The sequence below is a fragment of the Squalius cephalus genome (assembly GCF_949319135.1).
Source record: "Squalius cephalus genome assembly, chromosome: 11".
Lineage (NCBI taxonomy): Eukaryota > Metazoa > Chordata > Actinopteri > Cypriniformes > Leuciscidae > Squalius > Squalius cephalus.
The window spans coordinates 1,703,571-1,726,884 of NC_137132.1; the positions used below are offsets into that span (position 1 = coordinate 1,703,571).

Genomic DNA, 23,314 nt, shown 5'->3' on the forward strand with positions numbered 1-23,314 from the left:
ATTATTATTATAACCTTTTTTATATATATATTCCTTTATTTTCCAGACACTCGGATCCTCACGAGCGACACCGCGGCGTGTGCGAGCGGCAGAGACCGACGTCATCGGGCGCGCGACAGTCACGTGACCCAGCCAGGAGCGCGCGCGGCTTCTGAGAGCGCCGCCGTGCGCGTGGACGGAGTCATTGCATTCAAATGCACGTCGAACAAACAAGAAACAATTAATAATTGACAAGAGACACAACATTCTGTATCAGATAAATACACCGTTTATGAGGGTGTACGTTTAATCATATCATAAAACACACCCTGACTCCCTGAGCCTTATTTATTATACATGCTATGCTCATATTTCAATGCAGATGCTAGTTTAGCTTAATAATTACTACAAATAACTGGAATCTTATGAAATACAGACCCAGAATGGTTTTGCCTCCACATTTTGCTGAAATTTGTTAAGTTTCAACCCTGTACCTTTTAAAATACTGATTTTAAAATAATTTATGTTAATTAATGCATGAACTAATTAAAATACTCATTGTTGATGTTAATTAATGCATGAACTAATGTTCCTCAGCCATAATAAAATAAATCACACACATATCAAGAGAAACAGAAACGCAAGGAAACTCAACAAATGATTATTGTTAAAATTAAACAAGTAGAATTAGATTTTTAATTGTAACATCGTCAGCACAATAAAACACAATAAAAGACAACGCACAAAAAAAGTGTGTGACATCCATTTATTACACAATCAGAGGAATTTAAAATTACAAAGATCAGTTTATTTAAAGACCTGAATGCTCTGTAGTCAAACTGGGGAATTCAGGATTAAATGATGATGTCTCCATGTTTGCCTGAGGAATCCTGTGACGGGACGAGAGTAGAAAACTGACGGGAAAATATATATGTGTGTGTGTGTGTGTGTGTTCCACTCAAATCAAGGTGTTCCTATCAAAAGCCCCTGGGAAACTCAGACGGATACATTATTATTATTATTATTATTATTATTATTATTATTATTATTATTAATATTCCCGGAGCAGAATCACAGAGTTTGCCTTGAGAAAAATAATGATGATTCGTGATGTAAAAATGTCTGTATAAGAATCTTGAAAAATACGCTCTAGATCTAGGAAACAAGCTTATATGAACGCATTAAAAAAAGAAAAAAAAAAAGACACACTTTATAATATTGCAATAATAAACATTTGCTGGAGACGAGATGCTCGGATTTGTATAGAAATGCCCGTGCTGATCGAGCGCACACACACACACACACATGCTCAGGATGGGCGGAGCAGGGAATTCTGGGAAGGGTCAGGGCTTGTTCTAGCACCCTGCATGAGAGGCCCTGACACCCTGAACGCAGACATCAGCCCTGACCGCTTCACTCACGTGTGTGTGTGTGTGTGTGTGTGTGTGTGTGTGTGTGAGGCGCATCAGTCACCGGCTGGTACATGCAAACAGGAAGTACCATAATAGTCTGTTGCCATTAAACAGAGAGACAACCACGTACATCAACGCCACCATACGCTAAAACTACACACAAACAGAGAGAGAGAGAAAGAGAGAGAGAGAGAGAGAGAGAGATAGTGTGTGTGTTTAGGCTCGTTCTCCACGGATGCGGCGTGCCAGCTGGATGTCTTTGGGCATGATGGTCACGCGCTTGGCATGGATGGCACACAGGTTAGTGTCCTCAAACAGACCCACCAGATACGCCTCGCTGGCCTCCTGCAAACACACACACACGCGAGTCACGTGACCTGTCATGTGTTCAGTAATTCTGAATGGATCTGTGTGCTGTAGTGTGTGACCTCTGACCTGCAGCGCTCCGATGGCGGCGCTCTGGAAGCGTAAGTCGGTCTTGAAGTCCTGCGCGATCTCTCGCACCAGACGCTGGAAGGGGAGTTTGCGGATCAGCAGCTCCGTGGACTTCTGGTAGCGGCGGATCTCGCGCAGAGCCACGGTCCCGGGCCTGAGGCACACATAGAGACGTTAGCGTTAGCCGTTAGCAGCGTCAGACAACACAGAGACGTTAGCTTTAGCAGTGGTCAGACGACACAGTGCCATTAGCGTTAGCTGTTAGCAGCGTCAGACGACACAGAGACGTTAGCTTTAGCCGTTAGCAGCGTCAGACGACACAGAGACGTTAGCTTTAGCCATTAGCAGCGTCAGACGACAGTGCCATTAGCGTTAGCATTAGCGGCATCAGACGACACAGAGACGTTAGCGTTTGCGGCGTCAGACGACACAGAGACGTTAGCTGTTAGCAGCGTCAGACGACACAGAGACGTTAGCATTAGCGGCGTCAGACGACACAGAGACGTTAGCAGCGTCAGACGACACAGAGACGTTAGCGGCGTCAGACGACACAGAGACGTTAGCGGCGTCAGACGACACAGAGACGTTAGCATTAGCGGCGTCAGACGACACAGAGACGTTAGCGGCCCATTAGCGCTGTCGCGGTGAATTAATTTTGATTTTGAGTGGCTCAATATGCGGTATTATCACCATTTATTTAATTATTTACTTATTTACATATAAATAAGTATTACGTTGTGGTCAGCAGGCACGAAAACGAGGACATAAGTAACCAATAAAACTAAACAGAGCATTGAAACAGGAAGTGAAGTAAACAAAGAATGTCAAAATAAAGGTCCATATAACAGAACATAAACCTGACAATAAGCTCGTTAGGCTATTGCTATATGTGTATAATAATACTATTGCTAATGCTAATACTATTCACCAGTATTAGCATTGCTCGTCTCTGTGCATAGACAGGCTGTCACTCAGTGCAGTTACACTGTTACGCCACTAGGTGACGGCACGGCACTGTCTTTGAGTGAGTTATTCAACCGTTCATTCAACGAAAAAAGCTGATTCATTCAAAGAATTAACTTTGAGCTCCACGTTACAAGGCTCAGCTGACCAGAAATGCTCATTTAAAAGCGAAAGTAAAATGCGCATGTCACTCATAACGGTGCGGAGCAGAGCGAGCGTTTCTCCACAGTAATGAACTGAAAACACTTGCTCTGTTCTGCGCGCCTGTGGACACGTGCAGCCGTGCGCATTTTAGTTTCGCTTTCTAATGAGCACCAGTTCCAGGGCGGATTGCTTGAATGGTGAGCTCATTAGGCTATTATTCTTAGTGAAACACAACAACAAAACAGTACAGTGACAAAATTGCTTAAACAGGCGCTTTTACATTTCACTTTGACACCAAATATTCCTCCATCTTGTCAGTCAGCTCCTCGCTCTCGAGATTAATGACGCCTGACTCTGTGCCGCGACTCTCGTTCGCTCACAGTTTATTAAGCAGACACGTTCAGTTTTTAACTATAGTGTCTATTCTCTAACTGAACTTAAAGGGGGGGTGAAATGCTATTTCATGCATACTGAGTTTTTTACACTGGTAAAGAGTTGGATTCCCATGCTAAACATGGACAAAGTTTCAAAAACTAAGTTGTACGTTTGAAGGAGTATTTTTGTTCCAAAAATACTCCTTCCGGTTTGTCACAAGTTTCGGAAAGTTTTTTTCGAGTATGGCTCTGTCTTACGTAAGATTAGGGGTGCAACGGTACAGATAGCCCACGGTACGGTCCGTACCTCGGTTTTTGGGCCACGGTCTCGGTTCGGTTTCGGTACATGTTTTGTGCAGAAAGAGACTGCTATTTCATCCCAAAAATATGTTTTATTTTTCTTATGAGCAAACAGAATGTCACAGTAGGAAGAACATCAATGTATGGAATAAATTAACACTCTAGTCTGTACTGAACAACACTAAGTAATACAACCTCTTCAACTATCACTTATATGAAATACAAAATGTAAACAAACACACTTCAAAATATTCAAGTGGATCCCAATTCCAAACCTTGATAACTGGTATATGAAGTGATCAATGTGAAAGAAAAAGTGCACTTTTACCTTTAACAAACATAAATTAGCTTGTGCTTTGAATAAAAAAAAGCAGAGCAAAATAATATAATGAAAAAATACTGCATTCAGGATACAAAGTGCAATGTTATTTACTCATCCACTATTGAGAGATTTTTGTGCAAAAAGATGAGTCTATCAACACTGTCTGGTGCAAGGCGAGACCGGTTGGCACTAACGATGTCCCCAGCAGAAAATTCTCAACTTTTCAGAATGCCGCAAGCGCACCGTAGGTCACGTGACAAGAACCAAACAGAGCGCAGCTGATAGTTGCTTTAGCAACGACCGACGCCTCCGGAGGCAACCGCCCTAGCGCTTTGGAAAAAGGAGAACGCGGCGCGCCTAGCGTTTTCTACGCGTTTTTAGGCGCGATATGTGAACGGCGCCTAAAGCAAAAACTAAAAGGATCAGCGCGAACTCAATGGCAAAACCGAAGTACCGCGGGACACGAGGGTAGATTGTCCCGTGCAGGGCTGACCGAACGGTCCGGTATTTTACAGTGTACCGTTGCATCCCTACGTAAGATAGGGCGGAATTTCCTTATACGGGTCCTAAGGGCACTTCTCCGGTAAGATCGCGGCCGCGCGCGCACTCGTAGACCAGAGCAAGAGAGTGAAAGCAGTTCGCCATCAAAGCGCCCTGCCCGGCTTTTGGGAAGTCAATGTCACCAAAGAAGTGTGTTTTTGGTTGCCAGGGCAAGACAACCCTGCACAGATTCCCAAAGAACCCAGCGTTAAGGAACCCGTGGATGGAGTTTGTTTTCCTGAGCATAAACGGAGTTGTGTAAGACTGTTGTTCCCTGCATTTCGACGATGATTGTTTTATAAACAAAGCCCAGATCTACGGATTTGCAGATCGTCTAATGCTTAAGGATCGAGCAGTCACAATGATAAAGTTTCGCGGTCGTGCGTTGGAACCGGACGGTGAGTAAAACTGTTTGTTGAACAAATGTCTCTGTGTGTTGTCACTAGCTTGGCGCGTTAGCACAGCTAAGCTTCGCCCACACGGCCCGCCCCCAGCCGCTCGGTTTTTTCCGGAAAGACTCGGTACAGCCTATCTTTATGTTAAAAATTTAATAAAACAAAATACTTTTTGGAGATATGAAGGATGCAATATTACTCTATAGGTACTAAAGATTAACAGGAGATTGAGTGAAAATGAGCATTTCACCCCCCCTTTAATGATTTTATAGCGGTGGGCAAGTGATGTAACCAGTGTTGCTTCTGAACAGCGACTATCGCAGCCAGCCAACGCCAGCCCTGCCTCACCTGTAGCGATGGGGCTTCTTCACTCCGCCGGTGGACGGGGCGCTCTTACGGGCCGCTTTAGTCGCCAGCTGCTTACGAGGAGCTTTTCCTCCAGTCGACTTACGCGCGGTTTGCTTCGTACGGGCCATCCTGACACACACTCACCTGAAACTGAAGAACAAACAAACCAGATGATGATGATGAGTCACATGACACTAAAGTACTTCAAAGAATCTCTCATAATCATGTTATACTAATACACAATCACAAAAGGGACCATTAATGATAATAATAATAATAATATAGAAATATATAGAAATTTCAATAAATGTGTATTATTTATTTAAATCAAGTTTGATTATTTTTTGTTTTAATAATTTTTTTACATTTATTTTTAAATCAATTTTTTTTTTTGGATAAAAATGTATATAAGTAATTGTTTTTATTATATATTTTAATCAAATTTACAAACCAATTATTACTTATTTATTTATTTTATTTTAATCAAATGTATTTATTTAAATCAAATTCTATTATTTATTTAAATTTATTTTATTAATTTGTTTATAATTTTGTTTTATTTCAATCAATTTTTATAATGTATTTATTCAAATCAAGTTTTTTTTTGAATAATTTTTTATTTGAATCAAATATTTGTATTATTATACATCAATTTAATTATTTTATTTAAGTCATTTTTATTATTTATTTTTAATCTAATTTACTTACTTACATTTACTTAATCATTTAATCATTTTATAAACTTTAGTTTAATTTTATAATTAATTTTAACACTTTTTCACAGACCATGTCATACTAATACTCAATCATAAAAGTGACCGTTAATAATAACAATATTTCTGAAGTCGTAAATCTATTATAAACGTTTCCGTATAGAGTTTGAACTCCCTGCAGGTGCTTAAAACAACAACAAGCTCATCATGTCAATCATGTCTCAAAGTTCAGCCTCGTCGTATTAATATTCATGAGCCGACCAATCAGAGCACAGGAGATAAGCCAGACGGTTGGCGTTAGCCACGCCCCTCAACTGTGAACATCATGGCGCCTGTTTGATACGAACCGTAAACTGAGCGAGAAAAGACACGAACTAACGACTAAACTTCGACAATTTCACTGGGAACCTCACCACTGTTCTCGCCAATTACTCCCGGACAACAAAGAAAAGACCCTAGGGATGCATTAGCGGACGTTTAAAGCAGGAATGGAGGCGTTTATGTGGATTTTCTGCGTTTGTGAAATATCAGTTTATTTTGGATGGATTTTGAGGCTCGCGCGACTGAAGCGCTTCTCTATTTCTCTGATATAAACACAGACGCGGTCAAATTCACTCGAAATACCACAAAACGCAATTTATTCTGCCTAAAATAACAATTAAATATCACACATTTATATTCACACAGACATAATTGTCTTACCTTAGTGGAAATTGTGTTTAAAGAGTGTTTAGAGTTGAGCTTCAGTGTTATTTACCGTCTCTCGCGCACAATGGCAGCGGAAATGCGCCAATCAGCGGCTCCCACAATGCATCGCGCTGGAGCCTCTCCACCGGTGTGTTCCAAAATTCATCTGTTTAAATCACGATAACATATGTCTGTCGGTGTTAAGGTGCTTTAAAGCAGGTTTTCAGTCTTTCACCCCATATATGATCATCCTTGTGCGATTAACCCCCATTTTCATGCGTAATTTAAACTGAAAAATTATACATTATTTTTTATAAATGTGTAAAATATTATTTGGATAACATTATATATAATTTACATTAAGTTTTTACTCGTGCTGTTGGATTTATTTATAATTTTTGACATTGTTTATTGTTTTTTTTTTAAATAAAAAAAGTATTAAATACTATTTTTATTATTTATTTTTATAAATATGTATTTATTTATATCTATTTTTATTATTTATTTATCCATTAGTCCGTTAACTTTTTGATGTTTATTTGTTTTAATAATTTTTTACATTTATTTTAATGAAACATATTTAAATTTCTATTATTTATTAAATTAAAGTTTTATTATTTATTTGTTTTAATCCTTTATTTGTATGCAATTTATTTAAATCAATTTCTATTATTTATTTTATTCACTTTTTATTTTAATCAAATATTTTTCAAATGTTATTTATTTGTATGAAATGTATTTATATGATTGTTTTATTTATTTTAATCAGATATATAAGCCAATTGTTATTAGTTTTATTTAAATATTTTTTTTATTTATTTTTAATCAAATGCATTTATTTAAACCGATTTTTATTATGTATTCTAATCAAATGTATGTAAGTAAATTGTATTGATGCTATTTTATTAATTTTAATTATTCATTTGTTTTAATATTTTTTTCCCATTAATATGTATTTAAATCAAGTTTTATTATTTGTTTTAATATTTATTATTTACTTTATCAATTTATATATATTTTTTAATTTAAAAAATGATTAATTTGTCTGTTTTTATTATTTTATTTAAATAATTTATTAATTATTTTTATGTTTTATGTTATATTGTAACAGAAATTTTGCTTGAGTGAAGAAAACATATTACGCCTATGGAACAATGAACTAGAACACATTATCATGAGATATCACATGACTACATAATATCTGACACACAAAAACTGCCTGTGGGAAAACTGGATATTGTTTCATTACAGAAATGACATCCATAACATTTTTACCTGAGAAAATGTTATTGGAGGTGAATTACTTTAATAAAACAGCTCTCAATAACAGTTCAACACCAATTTATTATCTGTGTAATACAAAGATTTGCTTCTTAGACGTACAAAAACAAAGCAAACACAATTGATCACCTCGTGATAAACCATGAAAGGGTGTAGAAAAACCTGAGTGAGTGTCTGCCTAAACAACTCATGAAGAAGTACATCACATGGTATAAAATAGCTACAGTCGTTTGCTACATATGCTCATTAATAACACAAGATTGTGTGTGTGTGAGGAGGACGACTGGGACACGATCAATCCCAGAATGCATCACTGGAATCACACATGAAAGAAAATCATTAGCACCCGAAACGAGTCCTGGACCGACTTTACTCAGACCTGACTTCACGAAACCCAGTGATTTAGTGCCTCGAGTCCTTCAGTCAGAGCCACGCGAACACACACACACACACACACACACACACAGAGATGAAGGTTTAGGCTCGTTCTCCACGGATGCGGCGTGCCAGCTGGATGTCTTTGGGCATGATGGTCACACGCTTGGCATGGATGGCACACAGGTTAGTGTCCTCAAACAGACCCACCAGATACGCCTCGCTGGCCTCCTGCAAACACACACACACACACGCGAGTCACGTGACCTGTCATGTGTTCAGTAATTCTGAATGGATCAGTGTGCTGTAGTGTGTGACCTCTGACCTGCAGCGCTCCGATGGCGGCGCTCTGGAAGCGTAAGTCGGTCTTGAAGTCCTGCGCGATCTCTCGCACCAGACGCTGGAAGGGGAGTTTGCGGATCAGCAGCTCCGTGGACTTCTGGTAGCGGCGGATCTCGCGCAGAGCCACGGTCCCGGGCCTGAGGCACACACAGAGACGTTAGCGTTAGCCGTTAGCAGCGTCAGACGACACAGAGGCGTTAGCGTTAGCCGTTAGCAGTGTCAGACGACACAGAGACGTTAGCAGCGTCAGATGACACAGAGACGTTAACGTTAGCTGTTAGCAGCGTCAGACAACACAGAGACGTTAGCGTTAGCAGCGTCAGACGACACAGAGGCGTTAGCTATTAGCAGCGTCAGACGACACAGAGATGTTAGCTGTTAGCGGCGTCAGACGACACAGAGACGTTAGCTTTAGCCGTTAGCAGCGTCAGACGACACAGAGACGTTAGCTTTAGCCGTTAGCAACTTCAGACAACACAGAGGCGTTAGCTGTTAGCAGCGTCAGACGACACAGAGATGTTAGCGTTAGCGGCGTCAGACGACACAGAGACGTTAGCTTTAGCCGTTAGCGGCGGTCAGACGACACAGGGACGTTAGCATTAGCAGCGTCAGATGACACAGAGACGTTAGCTTTAGCCGTTAGCGGTGGTTAGACGACACAGTGCCGTTAGCGTTAGCTGTTAGCAGCGTCAGACGACACAGAGCCGTTAGCGTTAGCCATTAGCAGCGTCAGACGACACAGAGCCGCTAGCGGCGTCAGACGACACAGAGCCGTTATAGCGGTGGTCAGACGACACAGAGCCGTTAGCGTTAGTCAGACGACACAGAGCCGTTAGCCTTAGAGGTGGTCAGATGACACAGAGCCGTTAGCGTTAGTCAGACGACACAGAGCCGTTAGCCTTAGCGGTGGTCAGACGACACAGAGCCGTTAGCGTTAGTCAGACGACACAGAGCCGTTAGCGTTAGTCAGACGACACAGAGCCGTTAGCCTTAGCGGTGGTCAGACGACACAGAGCCGTTAGCGTTAGTCAGAAGACACAGAGCCGTTAGCGTTAGTCAGACGACACAGAGCCGTTAGCCTTAGCGGTGGTCAGACGACACAGAGCCGTTAGCGTTAGTCAGACGACACAGAGCTGTTAGCGTTAGCCATTAGCGGCGGTCAGACGACACAGAGCCGCTAGCGTTAGCCGTTAGTCTCTGACAACACAGAGCCATGTGTGTGTGGCGTCCTCACCTGTAGCGATGGGGCTTCTTCACTCCGCCGGTGGACGGGGCGCTCTTACGGGCCGCTTTAGTCGCCAGCTGCTTACGAGGAGCTTTTCCTCCAGTCGACTTACGCGCGGTTTGCTTCGTACGGGCCATCCTGACACACACTCACCTGAAACTGAAGAACAAACAAACCAGATGATGATGATGAGTCACATGACACTAAGAATATCCAGCAGGTCTACTATTTGATTTTGCATGAATGCAAAAATGCATTCAACAAGATGTGGCAACACTTTACAATAAGGTTCATTAGTTAAACATGAGCTAAGAATGAACAATACTTCTTCAGCATTTATTAATCTTAGTTCATATTAATCTCACCATTTACTAATACGTTATTACAATCAAAGGTTGTATTAGTTAACATTAGTTAATGCACTGTGAACTAACATGAACAGCTGTATTTTTATTAACTAACATTAACAAAGATTAATAAATACTGTAACAAATGTATTGCTCATTGTTAGTTCATGTTAGTAAATACATTAATGTTAACTAATGAACCTTATTGTAAAGTGTTACCCAAGATGTTTAAATAGTCAATATGCAATATTTACATCTCAAAACTACACTTCAAGGTAGATGTTTAATATTTGACTAGCAAAATCCAATGAACATTCCCATTAAGATACTCTATTGCACTTTTAAATACATAAGACAATATTTTTGAAGTGTAGATTAAAAAAAAAATTACACAACAAAAACATGTTTAAAGAGTATTATTTTAATTATATATTTGATTAATATTATTATTATTATTTCTAAAAGAGTTTAAGTATGCAACACAAAATATATAAAGGCTTTTTCGTGTTGTTTTGGCAAAGTACGTTGAAAAAATAATTAACAGAATTAAAATAAAACTAAAAATGTTTGTTCTGACTCTCCATTATGTCAATCACACTAGTCAGAGGGGTTTCCCGTGGTTTTACTGTGACACCCATCAATCAACATGCTCTCTGCCAATAAACGCGAGCTATGTGCCAAGGGGGCGGGGCTTCAGTCACTCCGCACCAATCAACGCTCAGTGTGTAAATCCAGACCCGCCCCCTGAGCGGATGACATAATGGCTGCTAGAAATGTGAGAGAATAGATAAAACAAACAGCAGTTTATCGAGCGAAGCCCAACAAACAAACGACACGATTTCCAGCGTATAACAACTACACTGATCGCGTTTAACGGCGTACAGCGGTAGCGCACACTATCAGCAAGTGTTTTTATAAAATCACCGCGAGCAAAAGTGTGAGAATGAGTTTAAATCATCGAAGGAAAGCGACAGAGATGAGAGTGAGCGCGCGACGCGTTTGTCTCACTTCAGATCGAGACCGTTTTATAGCGGGTTTCCCACACGATACTCAGACCGTTTATAAACGTGATGGATTCCCGTCGTCGTTAAACGGGCCGGTGTGAAGTGTGTACCGGGCGAGGACTCACCTGTCGCAGGGTGTTCGAGAGGTTTTGTTCCGCCACGGAGTGTTTTTGCTGCTTGAAGAGAGTTTGAGGTGAAATGGCTGTTAGTCTCCCATCATACACCGCGGCTCGCGCGCTTCATCGCACTAATCTTCCTTTCTTCATAAGTGTTTGTAAAAAAAATAATAGTGTTTGTTAAAGCACAGTTTTAAAAGCAGTATCACTTTTTACTACGTTAAATAAACCATTCTCGTATCGTTTTAGTCAATGTACTGCTGTAAAAGCAGATTATCTGAGAATGACACGCAAAAGCAACACAGTAATATTTTTTTGTAAAAATGACTTAAAGTCATAATTATGAAATACTAAATCTAAACAATTAAATTAAAAAGTCTAAACTAAATTCTTACTTAAGAATGTCGTACAGTCGTAGTGACAAAAAGTCGAAATAATGCCAAACATTTATTTTTTTTAATGATTAATTAAAGGGCCAGTTCACAATTTTTTTTTTTTTTTTTTTATGGAAAATTATGTCATCTTTTACTCAAGTTCTTACAAACCTGGGTACTATACGGTTATCCGTACCACACGTAAATTAACTATACGGTTAACCTAACCCTAACCCTACCCAAATAGGTGTGGTCCGGATAACCGTATAGTTCCCAAACCTGTATGAATTTCTGTCTTCTGCTAAACACCAAAGAAGATATTTTTGAAGAATATAGAAAAACTAAAAAGTATTTTTTTTCTCCATACTATCGAATTCAGTTGAGCCCCACAACTATTTGGTTACAAACATTATCAAAATATCTTCTTTGTGTTCAGCAGAACAAAGAAATTTATACAGGTGTGTAATAACTTGAGGTTGAATAAATGTTGACAGAATTTAACATTTTTGAGTGAACTATCCCTTTAAAAAGTCAATTATAACAAAAAGTTTAAATTATGACAGAACATCATAATTAAAAAAAAATGATCGCATAAATTCGACTTTTTATTATCATAGTTATATGAGTCATAATTTCGTAAAAATGTAAAGTCACCTAATATAAAGTGGAACCAAAGTTAAGTCCTCCTGTTGTCAATGTATCCCTTAAAACTCATCTTTTATCACCAAAATTACATATTTAAACGTAACTTCATGCCTCAAAATATCTTGAATGTAACTCGACACTCTTGCCTCATTTAGTATGCATGGTGCTATGAATATGCAAATGAACCCCGCCTCCACTCACTCACTCAGCTCAGAGATCCACTGGTTGACGATCACACGTTGATCTGATTGGTTACAAGGTTGTTTGTGACGTCAGAAACACCAGCGATTTCAAACCGTGTTGGAAATCAAACATCACATGACACGGTCTGGATTTACATGTTCAAATCATTGGATTTACACAGGTAAGAATAACAACACAACAAAAGAGCCATGCTTTTATAAAGGTTTATGTACAAAAGAAGTATCCACATTAGAGATATCAGATCTTCAGTACACATACGGCACCAGTTTATACGGCACTCGACGGCAATACTCTCTCCAGGCGTCGCCGTGTTTCTTCAGACACGAGTCTTCGATCTCATTGGCTCGTTGCCTCAGTAAGTGAAAGCACTGCAGCGCCGGCAAGTACGGCACAATGCTGGAGAACCCTGGAGAATAGAGGAAACTCAGGTTTCTGCAGACTTTATCAAGGTAAAGACTTATTTAAGACCTTTTTAAGATCAAGTAACGTACATACAAGAATTAAATTGAAGGGAACTAATACATCAAGATGTTCTCTAAATGTAAATGTTTATGGAAAATACATCTTCCAACAGATATGTTACTTTTTAATTAATTTTACAAAAAAAAAGCAGCAGGTTGAATCGTTTTGCTCGAAACCACAATATATTTTACTGTACCAATTCTGATCAAACTGCAAAAAAGATTGTAAAGATTTCTAAATCAAGATACATTTACTTCAGATGTAAAATTAATTGAAATGTGAAGTCTTGTTTAATGGGAAATTTATCAAAATTAAGTTTATGACTAAAGCAAGAACAAATATCTACCAATGGGCTCTGAAAAATCAGCTTAATTTAGAAGTTTTGACTGATATTTGTTCACTTAATTTTATTACATTTACTTCTTTTTACATTTGCATCTCAAGTAAATTTATCTTGATTTAAACTTTAGATATTTGTGTTGTAAAACTATGGAAGCTTGTTTCCGCCACTGAATAATAAATAAATAATAATAGCAACTTTTTATCTCACAATTGTGAGATATGAAGTCAGAATTCTGAGAAATAAAGTCGCAATTCTGAGAAATAAAGTCGCAATTGCGAGATATAAAGTCAGAATTGTGAGATAAACTATTCTGAGGTAAAAAAAGAAAGTCCGTCTTTTTTTTTCTTAGAATTGGACTTTATATCTCACAATTCTGAGAAAAGATGTCAGAATTGCGAGATATAAACTCGCAATTATGTGTTATAAAGCCAGAATTGCGTGTTATAAAGTCAGAATTGCGAGATATAAAGTCGCAATTGCGCGAAAAAAAGTCAGAATTCTGACTTTATAACACACAATTGCGACTTTATTTCACGCAATTCTGACTTTATATCTCGCAATTGTGAGATAAAAAGTCGCAATTTTCTTTTAAAATGTGTTATTTTATGGCGGAAACAAGCTTCCATAGAAAACAGTGCAAAAATACTGAGAAAGTAGTCATTTTTTGAATGCATGCAACATTTAATGCCATGATGACTTTATGAAATTAAGACTTTCTGCTCTGATTTTAGACCATTTAAGGCCTTAATTTGTGGAAGTGCAAATTAAGACTTTTTAAGGTTTGCAGAAACCCTGAAACTGATATGAATGAGTTTAATGCTCGTACCGCAGGGGAGACACCAGGCAAACATCATCATAATGTCTCCTAGATAATTAGGGTGTCGGACCCATCCGAACCATCCAGAAACCAGGAGACGTCTTCCTGACGGGCTTCGGATTGTGTGCAGACCTTTGAAAGAGACGTTGAGATCATGCATTTACTTTTATGCTTGCAAGAATTTGAGTGAATGTCAAATAAAATCTCAATCTTATGCTTTCATGGCATGCAATATAGTAAAACTGGACACAACTGGAACCCCATTCACACACAGATCCATGAAAACAACAAAGAAAAACTCTGCATTCTTCTGCCAGGCCAGTAGGTGGCGATGTGACTGTGTAGAAACACAACGCGCCTGTAGGCTGAACACGTAATATGCGATATAAACGAGCACTTTGAAACCCGTTTTCAAAAGTTTGCATTTTCAGGCCCTCAAAACGCCATTGTCGTGTAAATGAACGGCCACAACACATAAAACGTTTTCAGTTTTTAGTTTATAAACGGTGTCGTCGTGTAAACGGCCCCTCAGTTTGGAGTTAATCAGAGTCACTTCAGGTGAAGAAAGGTGTGTACTGTTGCACATGAACTTAGTTCATCCTGAACACAGCCACAATTATAATAGGGGGGTGTAGACTTATGCATTTAGGTTATTTCAAGTTCTTTTTTCTCTGAAATGTGCCGCTTTGGTTTTCATCAGCATTGCATAGGTTGGCATTTTTACTTTAAGACGTGAAGTTCTGATAAAAAAATGTACGTCACAAAAACCAGCTGTTTTAACCCTTCTGGGACTGTTCATGTGTCGCTCAAAAAATGACCAATTTTTATTTTCTTTCCAATGAAATGATTTTATTATATCTTAGTTTGATAGTATTTTTTATTTAATATTTTGTATTTTTAGGGGATTTTGTGGTACTAAGTTATATTTATGCAGTAGTTATAACCAATTTATTAACTTTTTGAGCATAGACCTGAAAATAAAAATGTCCAACTTATACTGTTATAAATCTTGGATCAACAGACTTAAGTTTGGTCTCTTTTTAAAGAAAGAAAGTTTTAAAAAAGCGAACTTGGAAATAGTTGTACAATTTTACATTTATTGTTATGAAAAATGCAAAAAAAATATATTTTTTAATTTTCATATGAAATATATATTTTCTAAAACATACACTAACATTATATTTTACTCTAAAATTGTGAGTAAATCAAAGCCATAAATCTAAACTAGTTATGCTCCAAATTTGAGGTTGATATCTCAAAATATGAGCTGTAAGTCTCCCATTCATTTCCAATGTGCAAACAATACTAGTGTGACTATATTTCAGGACCGTTTAACCTTTTCAAATCAATTTTTGTGTGCGAGTGTGTGTGTGTGTGTTCACACAGCAAGTGCCAAAACCTTTACCACGTCTCTTACCATTCTGATAAAGTAAAAAATTCTAAAAAACAAAACGTAAAATGTTTCAGTCATAAATGAGAGAAGAGCGCCAGAGGCCAGGGGTGTGTAGACTTTATATATCCACTGTAAAAGCAAGCAGGATGAGAATATGAAGATGAAGATGAAGATGTTACACACACCAGCGTAGGCCGGGTCGTCTGGATTTCTGCGGAAACCATCTTTCTGCTCGTTGGACAGGTAATAAATCAGGAAGCCAACACCTGTCAATACATTTCATTGAGTATTTTAACAACAACTGGATTGTAATCAAGTCTACATGAATAAAATGCTGTTCATAATGTTGCACTCTCATGTTTCTTTCCTAAATGTAAGATATGATGGCTGATTGATGAAGATTATAATAATAATAACAACGAATAACTCACCGAACAACAGGCAGATGGGCACGGCAGACAGGAAGTGGATCTGATTGGGCCTCTGAAGCAGGAAGTAAACAGGAAGACTGGAGAAGAACGGGATCCAGATGAACTCGCCCAAAATCATGATGAACCCGATCGGCTCCTCTGTGAACTCTTTGGTCGTCAGCACAGACCCCTAACCAACCATCAGACAAATCATACAATACAGCAGAATAACAATATAATAACAATATAATAATAACAAATGACATAAAATATGAAAAAAATTGGGATTTTGCATAAAAGAAACGTTGGATGCAGCAAATTATTATCCAATAACTACTAAAAAACGTACATGCTCAATTGAGAGAGATCATCCGATAACAAGTCATGCAAGTAAACTACGCAGAAACACTTTTACTGAATGAATCCCTCTAAACCTCATGTGACTTTGCCTCAGCGTCAGCTGTGATTGGATAACTGGAGTAACCAGTGGACCAATGGCATCGCAGCGTCTCTAATGTTGGTTTAGTGTTTCTGAAAGTCAAAGTGTGTGATCAGAGTGATCTGGTGTAATTCCCTCCAGAAGCGTCTCACACACACGAGTGTGTTCCCGAACACCAGCATCCGAACGCTAGAGAACATGACAGTGTTTACTGTGTTTCGCCTGACGCTCGAGACACACTCGTTTATGATGGAGGGTTAAAGAGCCCGATTGCAGAAACTTACAGTTTATTACTGATATTCTGTGCCAGGAAGTGATGATATTGTTCTCTTGAACACATGGGATGGAAACGCTGCTTTATTCACAAATGATTTATGCCATATTCCAGTTTTGAGCACAAATTCGCACCTTTGGATGGACACACAGCTAATGTCGTCAATAGATTTCACACGTACTGTCTCTTGGTTATTCGAATGTTAAGCAAACATTCCATTTTCTCATTCTTCAAACATTGTTAACATTACTTTTGAATTTTCAGAATGATGATCACATAATAAGCCAATAAGAAATGAGTGTGTCCTGCTGACCTCATCGATGAGGAAGTCCAGTATGTAAATGAGATGAAAGATGACCACTAGCAGCAGAGAGAGAGACAGCGAGGTCTTCATCTCTATAGCGGTCAGGAGATAGTTCAGATCCATCATGGCCTGCAGGACAAACACACACTCATCAGTCTCCTCTCTCTCACTGCGTTCAGAAAACTCATGAGCACGAACTCACCCAGCCGATGAACCCGATCCTGACCATGAGGAAGTGTTTGACGTCGATGATGCCCAGACGAGGATCCATATTCTGGCCCAGAATAAACCTCAGCAGGGGATCCGCTGTAAAACACACACACATGTTATTATGTTATTCATAATGATTGACAGCATTTCAGACTCATAACTGAATATGAATTATTAAAGTATGAGCCGTCAATGTATCCGTCCAACGTCTCATGTAAAATTAAGCTAAATTAACATCAAATGTCTGTTAAATGGTGATTTTGATCCATCCAAAATATCTAAAATCATGCATATTTTTTAACCTCTGAACGCCCTTGTGAGCAGCGTTGTGTGTAACTCATTACAAGTCATTTGATTTAGCCTACGTAATCAGATTACTTTTTCAAGTAACTAGGAAAGTAACGCATTACTTTTTCAATCAACAACAAAATATCTACGTTAATTTTTCAAATAAGTAACTTTTTCACATTTATTGACTGACAGCTCTCCTGTCCCCGTGTTGAGAGAAATAAATTGAGGAGGTTTTGTGTGTGTGTGTGTGTACATGATAGTTATATTAGTTCTAGACTAAATGTGAACATGCATTTACTCATCTCACTTGCACAAAACCTTCAGTATTCCTCAAAATGAATAAAAACAGTAAAATGCTATTTCAGAATTTTACACAAAACGTTTATAATTAACTATATTAAATTACACAACTATATGTATTTAATCTCACTTTATTAACCAATGTCTTTACTGCTGACCTTCAATGATCTAATTCAACAATACTAATAAGCAAAAATTACTTTAGATTTAGAAATAAGAGTGTTGAACTTCCTTCTCCTGTATCCTATTGTTCTTTAATCCAGAACAGCGGCTGAAAGGTTTGTTTGAGCAACACCCTCTACTGTACAGGAGTAAATATGCATTTCCTTTCTTTCATTTTTGTTGTTATTAAAAAACAAACAAGCAAGCCCAAGTGAGAAAATTTACGCAAAAGTAATGCAACACATTACTTTCCATAAAAAGTAACGAAGTAATGCAATTAGTTACTTTTTTGGGAGTAACGCAATATTGTAACGCATTACTTTTAATAAAAAGTAACTAAGTAACACAATAAGTTACTTTATTTGGGAGTAATGCAATATTGTAACGCATTACTTTTAATAAAAAGTAACGATGTAACTCAATTAGTTACTTTTTTGGGAGTAACGCAATATTGTAATGCATTACTTTTAATAAAAAGTAACTAAATAACACAATAAGTTACTTTATTTGGGAGTAACGCAATATTGTAACGCATTACTTTCCATAAAAAGTAACGAAGTAATGCAATTAATTACTTTTTTTGGGAGTAACGCAATATTGTAACGCATTACTTTTAATAAAAAGTAACTAAGTAACAAGTTACTTTTTTGGGAGTAACGCAATATTGTAGCGCATTACTTTTAATAAAAAGTAACTAAGTAACACAAGTTACTTTATTTGGGGAGTAACACAATACTGTAACGCATTACTTTTAATAAAAAGTAACAAAGTAACGCAATTAGTTACTTTTTGGGGAGTAACGAATATATTGTAATGCATTACTTTTAATAAAAAGTAACTAAGTAACACAATTAGTTACTTTTTTTGGAGTAACGCAATATTGTAACCCATTACTTTTAATAAAAAGTAACAAAGTAACGCAATTAGTTACTTTTTGGGGAGTAACGAATATATTGTAATGCATTACTTTTAATAAAAAGTAACAAAGTAACGCAATTAGTTACTTTTTGGGGAGTAACGAAAATATTGTAATGCATTACTTTTAGAAGTAACTTTCCCCAACACTGCTTGTGAGTAGAAGTACACTGGCGTTTAGTGTGTGTGAGGTGTGTCGCACCTGTGTTGTGGTAGTGCACCTGTGCGGAGGCGTGTGTGTTGATGGGACGCAGGTACAGCGCCAGGCTGAGCAGAAGAGAGACGGCCATGCCAGCGCTGACCAGAGAGAAGATTCGGTCCGTCACGGCACCGGCCCGCAGGACGCCACCGAACCACAGCGCCGATAACAGAGCCGCGCTCAGCAGGAACACATACAGACCTGCAGCAGAACCCTGAAACATGCTCAACTCATCCAGAAACACATATATACAGTCAAAACAGCAGAACCCTGAGACATGCTCAACTCATCCAGAAACACATATATACAGTCAAAACAGCAGAACCCTGAGACATGCTCAACTCATCCAGAAACACATATATACAGTCAAAACAGCAGAACCCTGAGACATGCTCAACTCATCCAGAAACATACACTATATTGCCAAAAGTTTTGGGACGTCTGCATTTAGATGCACATGAACTTTAATGACATCCCATTCCTGACCCATAGGGTTTAATATGGAGTTGGCCCATCCTTTGCAGCCATAACAGCCTCAACTCTTCTGGGAAGGCTTTCCACAAGGTTTAGGAGTGTGTTTATGGGAACTTTTGACCATTCTTCTAGAAGCGCATTAGTGAGGTCAGGCACTGATGTTGAACCCTTGGCTCACAGTCTCGCTCTAATTCATCCCGAAGCTGTTCTCTCGAGTTGAGCTCAGGACTCTGTGCAGGCCAGTCCAGTTCCTCCACACCAAACTCCTCATCCATGTGTTTATGGACCTGCTTTGTGCACTGGAGCGCTGTCATGCTGGAACAGGAACATCCACAAACTGTTCCCACAAAGTTGGGCATGAAATTGTTCAAAATGTCTTGGTATGCTGAAGCATTAAGAACTTCTTTCACTGGAACTTCTTTCACAGATGTTAGTAGAAGCGTCTGCATGCCTAGTGCTCGATTTATACAACTGTGGCCATGGAAGGGATTGGAACACCTGAATTCAATGATTTGGAGGGTGTACCAATACTTTTGGCAATATAGTGTATATATGAGGCGATTTGTGTTCAATCTCCTACCATTGAGTTTGTATTTTAAACGCTTTCCATTACAGCCCATCTTGCCTTCTGTCACCTGCATAGAAGAGGATAAATGAAAATAAATAATTAATAATAGACAACAGGTTTCTGCAGGAAAGCTCGGGTCTCACCTGTCCCACGGGTAGATGATAGAGCGCCACCTGCAGGACAGTGAACAGCAGAACCACGGACACAGACGTCCAGTCCCAGACGGACCCGCCAGAACCCAGCAGAACCCAGTCAGAGGAGGAGCGACAGCAGTCCAGCAGAGCTATGAGAGAAACACCCAACAACACACACACCAGAGACAGATCTGACACACACACACACATTAGTCATTAAAAACATAATTGATAACTAATTGGTAATGCAAATAAGTACCTCTGGATACATTTAATATATTTTTATATTATAAATCAGAGTATAATGGTTTATGAGCATGCACATTGAAAAAGCAAATGCATGACTTATAAGTAATAATACAAATAATATTAATGTAACCATAACTGTTCTTATAATGCAGTCTTAATAAATCTTTATAAATATATTTATAGAATAGTAATTTATTTCTTTATAAAATAGTAATACTTCATAGAAAGTGTTACCATAAAAACTATGGCACTTGATCATTTGTTAACAAACAAGTATTCATTATTTCAATGAGCGCATTATTTCTGCCTTAATTATTATTATTATATTGTTTAAATTAATACATTTGTAGCTAACTGTGATTTTGTAAACATTTCTGAAATACATAACTTAGACAGTTTCCTCTGATAACAGATCAATCTAAATTGTAATGTGGACTCATGCATTTTCTGTGAAGCTGCTTTGAAATGATGTGTGTTGTGAAAAGCGCAATACAAATAAATGTGCATTGCCATTGAATTGAAAAATGTGAACTTACGGATGTTGTTCCATTTACTGTGGACCTGAACGACACCTTTGCCTTCATCATCATCATCCTTGAGCTTCAGTGTGTGTGATCCGATCCTGTGCGGCTACAGGACAGTCAGAAGTGTGAGAATAAATACAGAGTGAATCTGGATTAAACACCGGATTTCATTTCACAAGCTCACCTGATGTTCTTGATCATGAGTCCGTGCATTAATGAACTCGTCCAAAACCATCGTGCCAACTCAGATGTGATCTCTAACACTGCTGTATTCACCAAAGACTGAGGTTTTTATGCTTCAGCTGTTACTTCACACACATACACACACACACACACACACTACTGACGCAACGAAACACGCAATAGTAGAGAACGTTCAACGGACGGTCGTGTTGAGTTGCACTAACTTCCCTCATTCTGAAGGAAAGATCTGATGAAAACCTCAAACACTTGATGAAGCTGCCATGCAGATCCCCAGGAACTCTGGCTAACGTTCTAATGTTTTAGCTGGACGTTCCATCTAACGTTTTTTTAAATGTTACTAGTTTCAGAACGTTCAGAGAACATTCAAAATTAACGTTCCCATGATGTTTGGATAAAATGGAATGTTCCCTTACGTCGCATAACGTTTTTAAAACATTTTAAACAACCAAGACGTTTTGAACGTTCCCTAGAGAGAAAAAAAGTATATTTAAATATATGTTTCAATAGTACATAGCAAATATACTAACCATATACTATAACAAAATATACTAACACAATTTTTTTACTATCTTTTAATATATTAAAGGTATAGCATCATGCTTTTACCTATTTTCACAATACAACTTTTAACACACTTTAAAATAATTATACTTTAGTAGGCTATATTTTCTAAAAATATACTTGAAGTGAAAATTCTGTTTATTTTTTTAAAGTGTATTTATTTGCACTTTACTTAAAAATATATTTTAGAACTGTGAGCTGAAAATGATCATTGTAACAGTGCATTGAAAGTATACTTTCAAAATACTATATACAATAGTATATCGTACAAAGTAGATTTAACCAATTAATGTTTTTTTATTAATGTGCATTTGTTATTGAAGACAAAGTGTGCAATTTATAGTATTTGGAATAAGCTTAATGTATACTTTTTACTCAAATAATACACTTATGGTTTATTATGACCGCCGCTAGCGTAGCTAGCGAAAGCGGTCATATAGGGATTGTCAAAGTTTTTTTTTTTTTTTTTTCCCGTCACCTTACTGAATTTTTCGTCAACGATACCAGGGACACCGAAGCACCGGGGAACATGAAATTTGGTGGGCATGTAGCCCCACTAGACTTCTAAGGAAAAATTTCGTTTGGTCCCCGGGGGCCACTCCCCCCCCGCGCTGGGCCCCCCCAAACCCCAAAAAATGCAGTTTTTCCTAAATAACTACCTGAACCGTGGCACCGAGGATGAAGAAATTTTTATGGTATGTTGGTCTACTAGACTTTTACGGAAAAATTTCGTTTGGTCCCCGGGGGCCACTCCCCCCCCCGCGCTGGGGCCCCCGTAAATTTTTCGTCAACGATACCAGGGACACCGAAGCACCGGGGAACATGAAATTTGGTGGGCATGTAGCCCTACTAGACTTCTAAGGAAAAATTTTGTTTGGTCCCCGGGGGCCACTCCCCCCCCGCGCTGGGCCCCCCCCAAACCCAAAAAAATGCAGTTTTTCCTAAATAACTACCTGAACCGTGGCACCGAGGATGAAGACATTTTTATGGTATGTTGGTCTACTAGACTTTTACGGAAAAATTTCGTTTGGTCCCCGGGGGCCACTTCCCCCCCCGCGCTGGGGCCCCCGTAAATTTTTCGTCAACGATACCAGGGACACCGAAGCACCGGGGAACATGAAATTTAGTGGGCATGTAGCCCCACTAGACTTCTAAGGAAAAATTTCGTTTGGTCCCCGGGGGCCACTCCCCCCCTGCGCTGGGCCCCCCCAAACCCCAAAAAATGCAGTTTTTCCTAAATAACTACCTGAACCGTGGCACCGAGGATGAAGAAATTTTTATGGTATGTTGGTCTACTAGACTTTTACGGAAAAATTTCGTTTGGTCCCCGGGGGCCACTTCCCCCCCGCGCTGGGGCCCCCGTAAATTTTTTGTCAACGATACCAGGGACACCGAAGCACCGGGGAACATGAAATTTGGTGGGCATGTAGCCCCACTAGACTTCTAAGGAAAAATTTCGTTTGGTACCCGGGGGCCACTCCCCCCCCGCACTGGGCCCCCCCAAACCCAAAAAAATGCAGTTTTTCCTAAATAACTACCTGAACCGTGGCACCGAG

The 23,314-nt window shown here is 38.7% G+C and overlaps 4 protein-coding genes and 1 long non-coding RNA gene across 7 annotated transcripts in view; 1 reads left to right on the plus strand and 4 right to left on the minus strand.

Moving 5' to 3' along the window:
- Positions 1–112, minus strand: part of eif3k (eukaryotic translation initiation factor 3, subunit K) — a 7,935-nt gene extending 7,823 nt beyond the window's left edge. The window contains exon 1 of one of the 2 annotated variants that reach the window (XM_079886580.1): positions 1–112. This exon is cut by the window's left edge and continues 108 nt beyond it. The gene's annotated coding sequence lies outside the window, so the exon portion shown is untranslated. The other variant, XM_079886579.1, reaches the window with a different exon arrangement.
- Positions 113–731: 619 nt separating this feature from the next.
- Positions 732–6,758, minus strand: LOC307167461 (histone H3.3A). Of its 2 annotated transcripts, none has more exons than XM_079886584.1 (4): positions 6,628–6,758; positions 5,213–5,362; positions 1,827–1,980; positions 732–1,736 (listed from the first exon to the last, which is right to left on the minus strand). In XM_079886584.1, the coding sequence occupies exons 2-4, from the start codon at positions 5,338–5,340 to the stop codon at positions 1,608–1,610; spliced, it is 411 nt and encodes a 136-aa protein (XP_079742710.1). In that variant the 5' UTR covers positions 5,341–5,362; positions 6,628–6,758; the 3' UTR covers positions 732–1,607. The 2 variants fall into 2 exon arrangements, with proteins under 2 accessions (XP_079742710.1, XP_079742711.1); XM_079886585.1 differs by having other exon boundaries at positions 6,683–6,756.
- Positions 6,759–7,936: 1,178 nt separating this feature from the next.
- LOC307167463 (histone H3.3A) lies at positions 7,937–11,430 on the minus strand. The gene is made up of 4 exons (XM_079886587.1): positions 11,312–11,430; positions 9,845–9,994; positions 8,594–8,747; positions 7,937–8,499 (listed from the first exon to the last, which is right to left on the minus strand). The coding sequence occupies exons 2-4, from the start codon at positions 9,970–9,972 to the stop codon at positions 8,371–8,373; spliced, it is 411 nt and encodes a 136-aa protein (XP_079742713.1). The 5' UTR covers positions 9,973–9,994; positions 11,312–11,430; the 3' UTR covers positions 7,937–8,370.
- On the plus strand, positions 8,755–9,937 carry LOC307167470. The gene is made up of 2 exons (XR_013822795.1): positions 8,755–9,717; positions 9,792–9,937. It is a non-coding gene; the product is annotated as an uncharacterized lncRNA (long non-coding RNA).
- Positions 11,431–12,629: 1,199 nt separating the features above from the next.
- On the minus strand, positions 12,630–21,340 carry LOC307167444 (delta(14)-sterol reductase TM7SF2). Its single transcript, XM_079886557.1, has 11 exons — positions 21,178–21,340; positions 21,006–21,099; positions 20,230–20,411; positions 20,099–20,153; positions 19,048–19,245; positions 17,170–17,273; positions 16,977–17,096; positions 15,972–16,140; positions 15,726–15,806; positions 14,157–14,279; positions 12,630–12,931 (listed from the first exon to the last, which is right to left on the minus strand). The coding sequence occupies exons 1-11, from the start codon at positions 21,226–21,228 to the stop codon at positions 12,771–12,773; spliced, it is 1,338 nt and encodes a 445-aa protein (XP_079742683.1). The 5' UTR covers positions 21,229–21,340; the 3' UTR covers positions 12,630–12,770.
- Between the last annotated feature and the right edge of the window lie 1,974 nt (positions 21,341–23,314).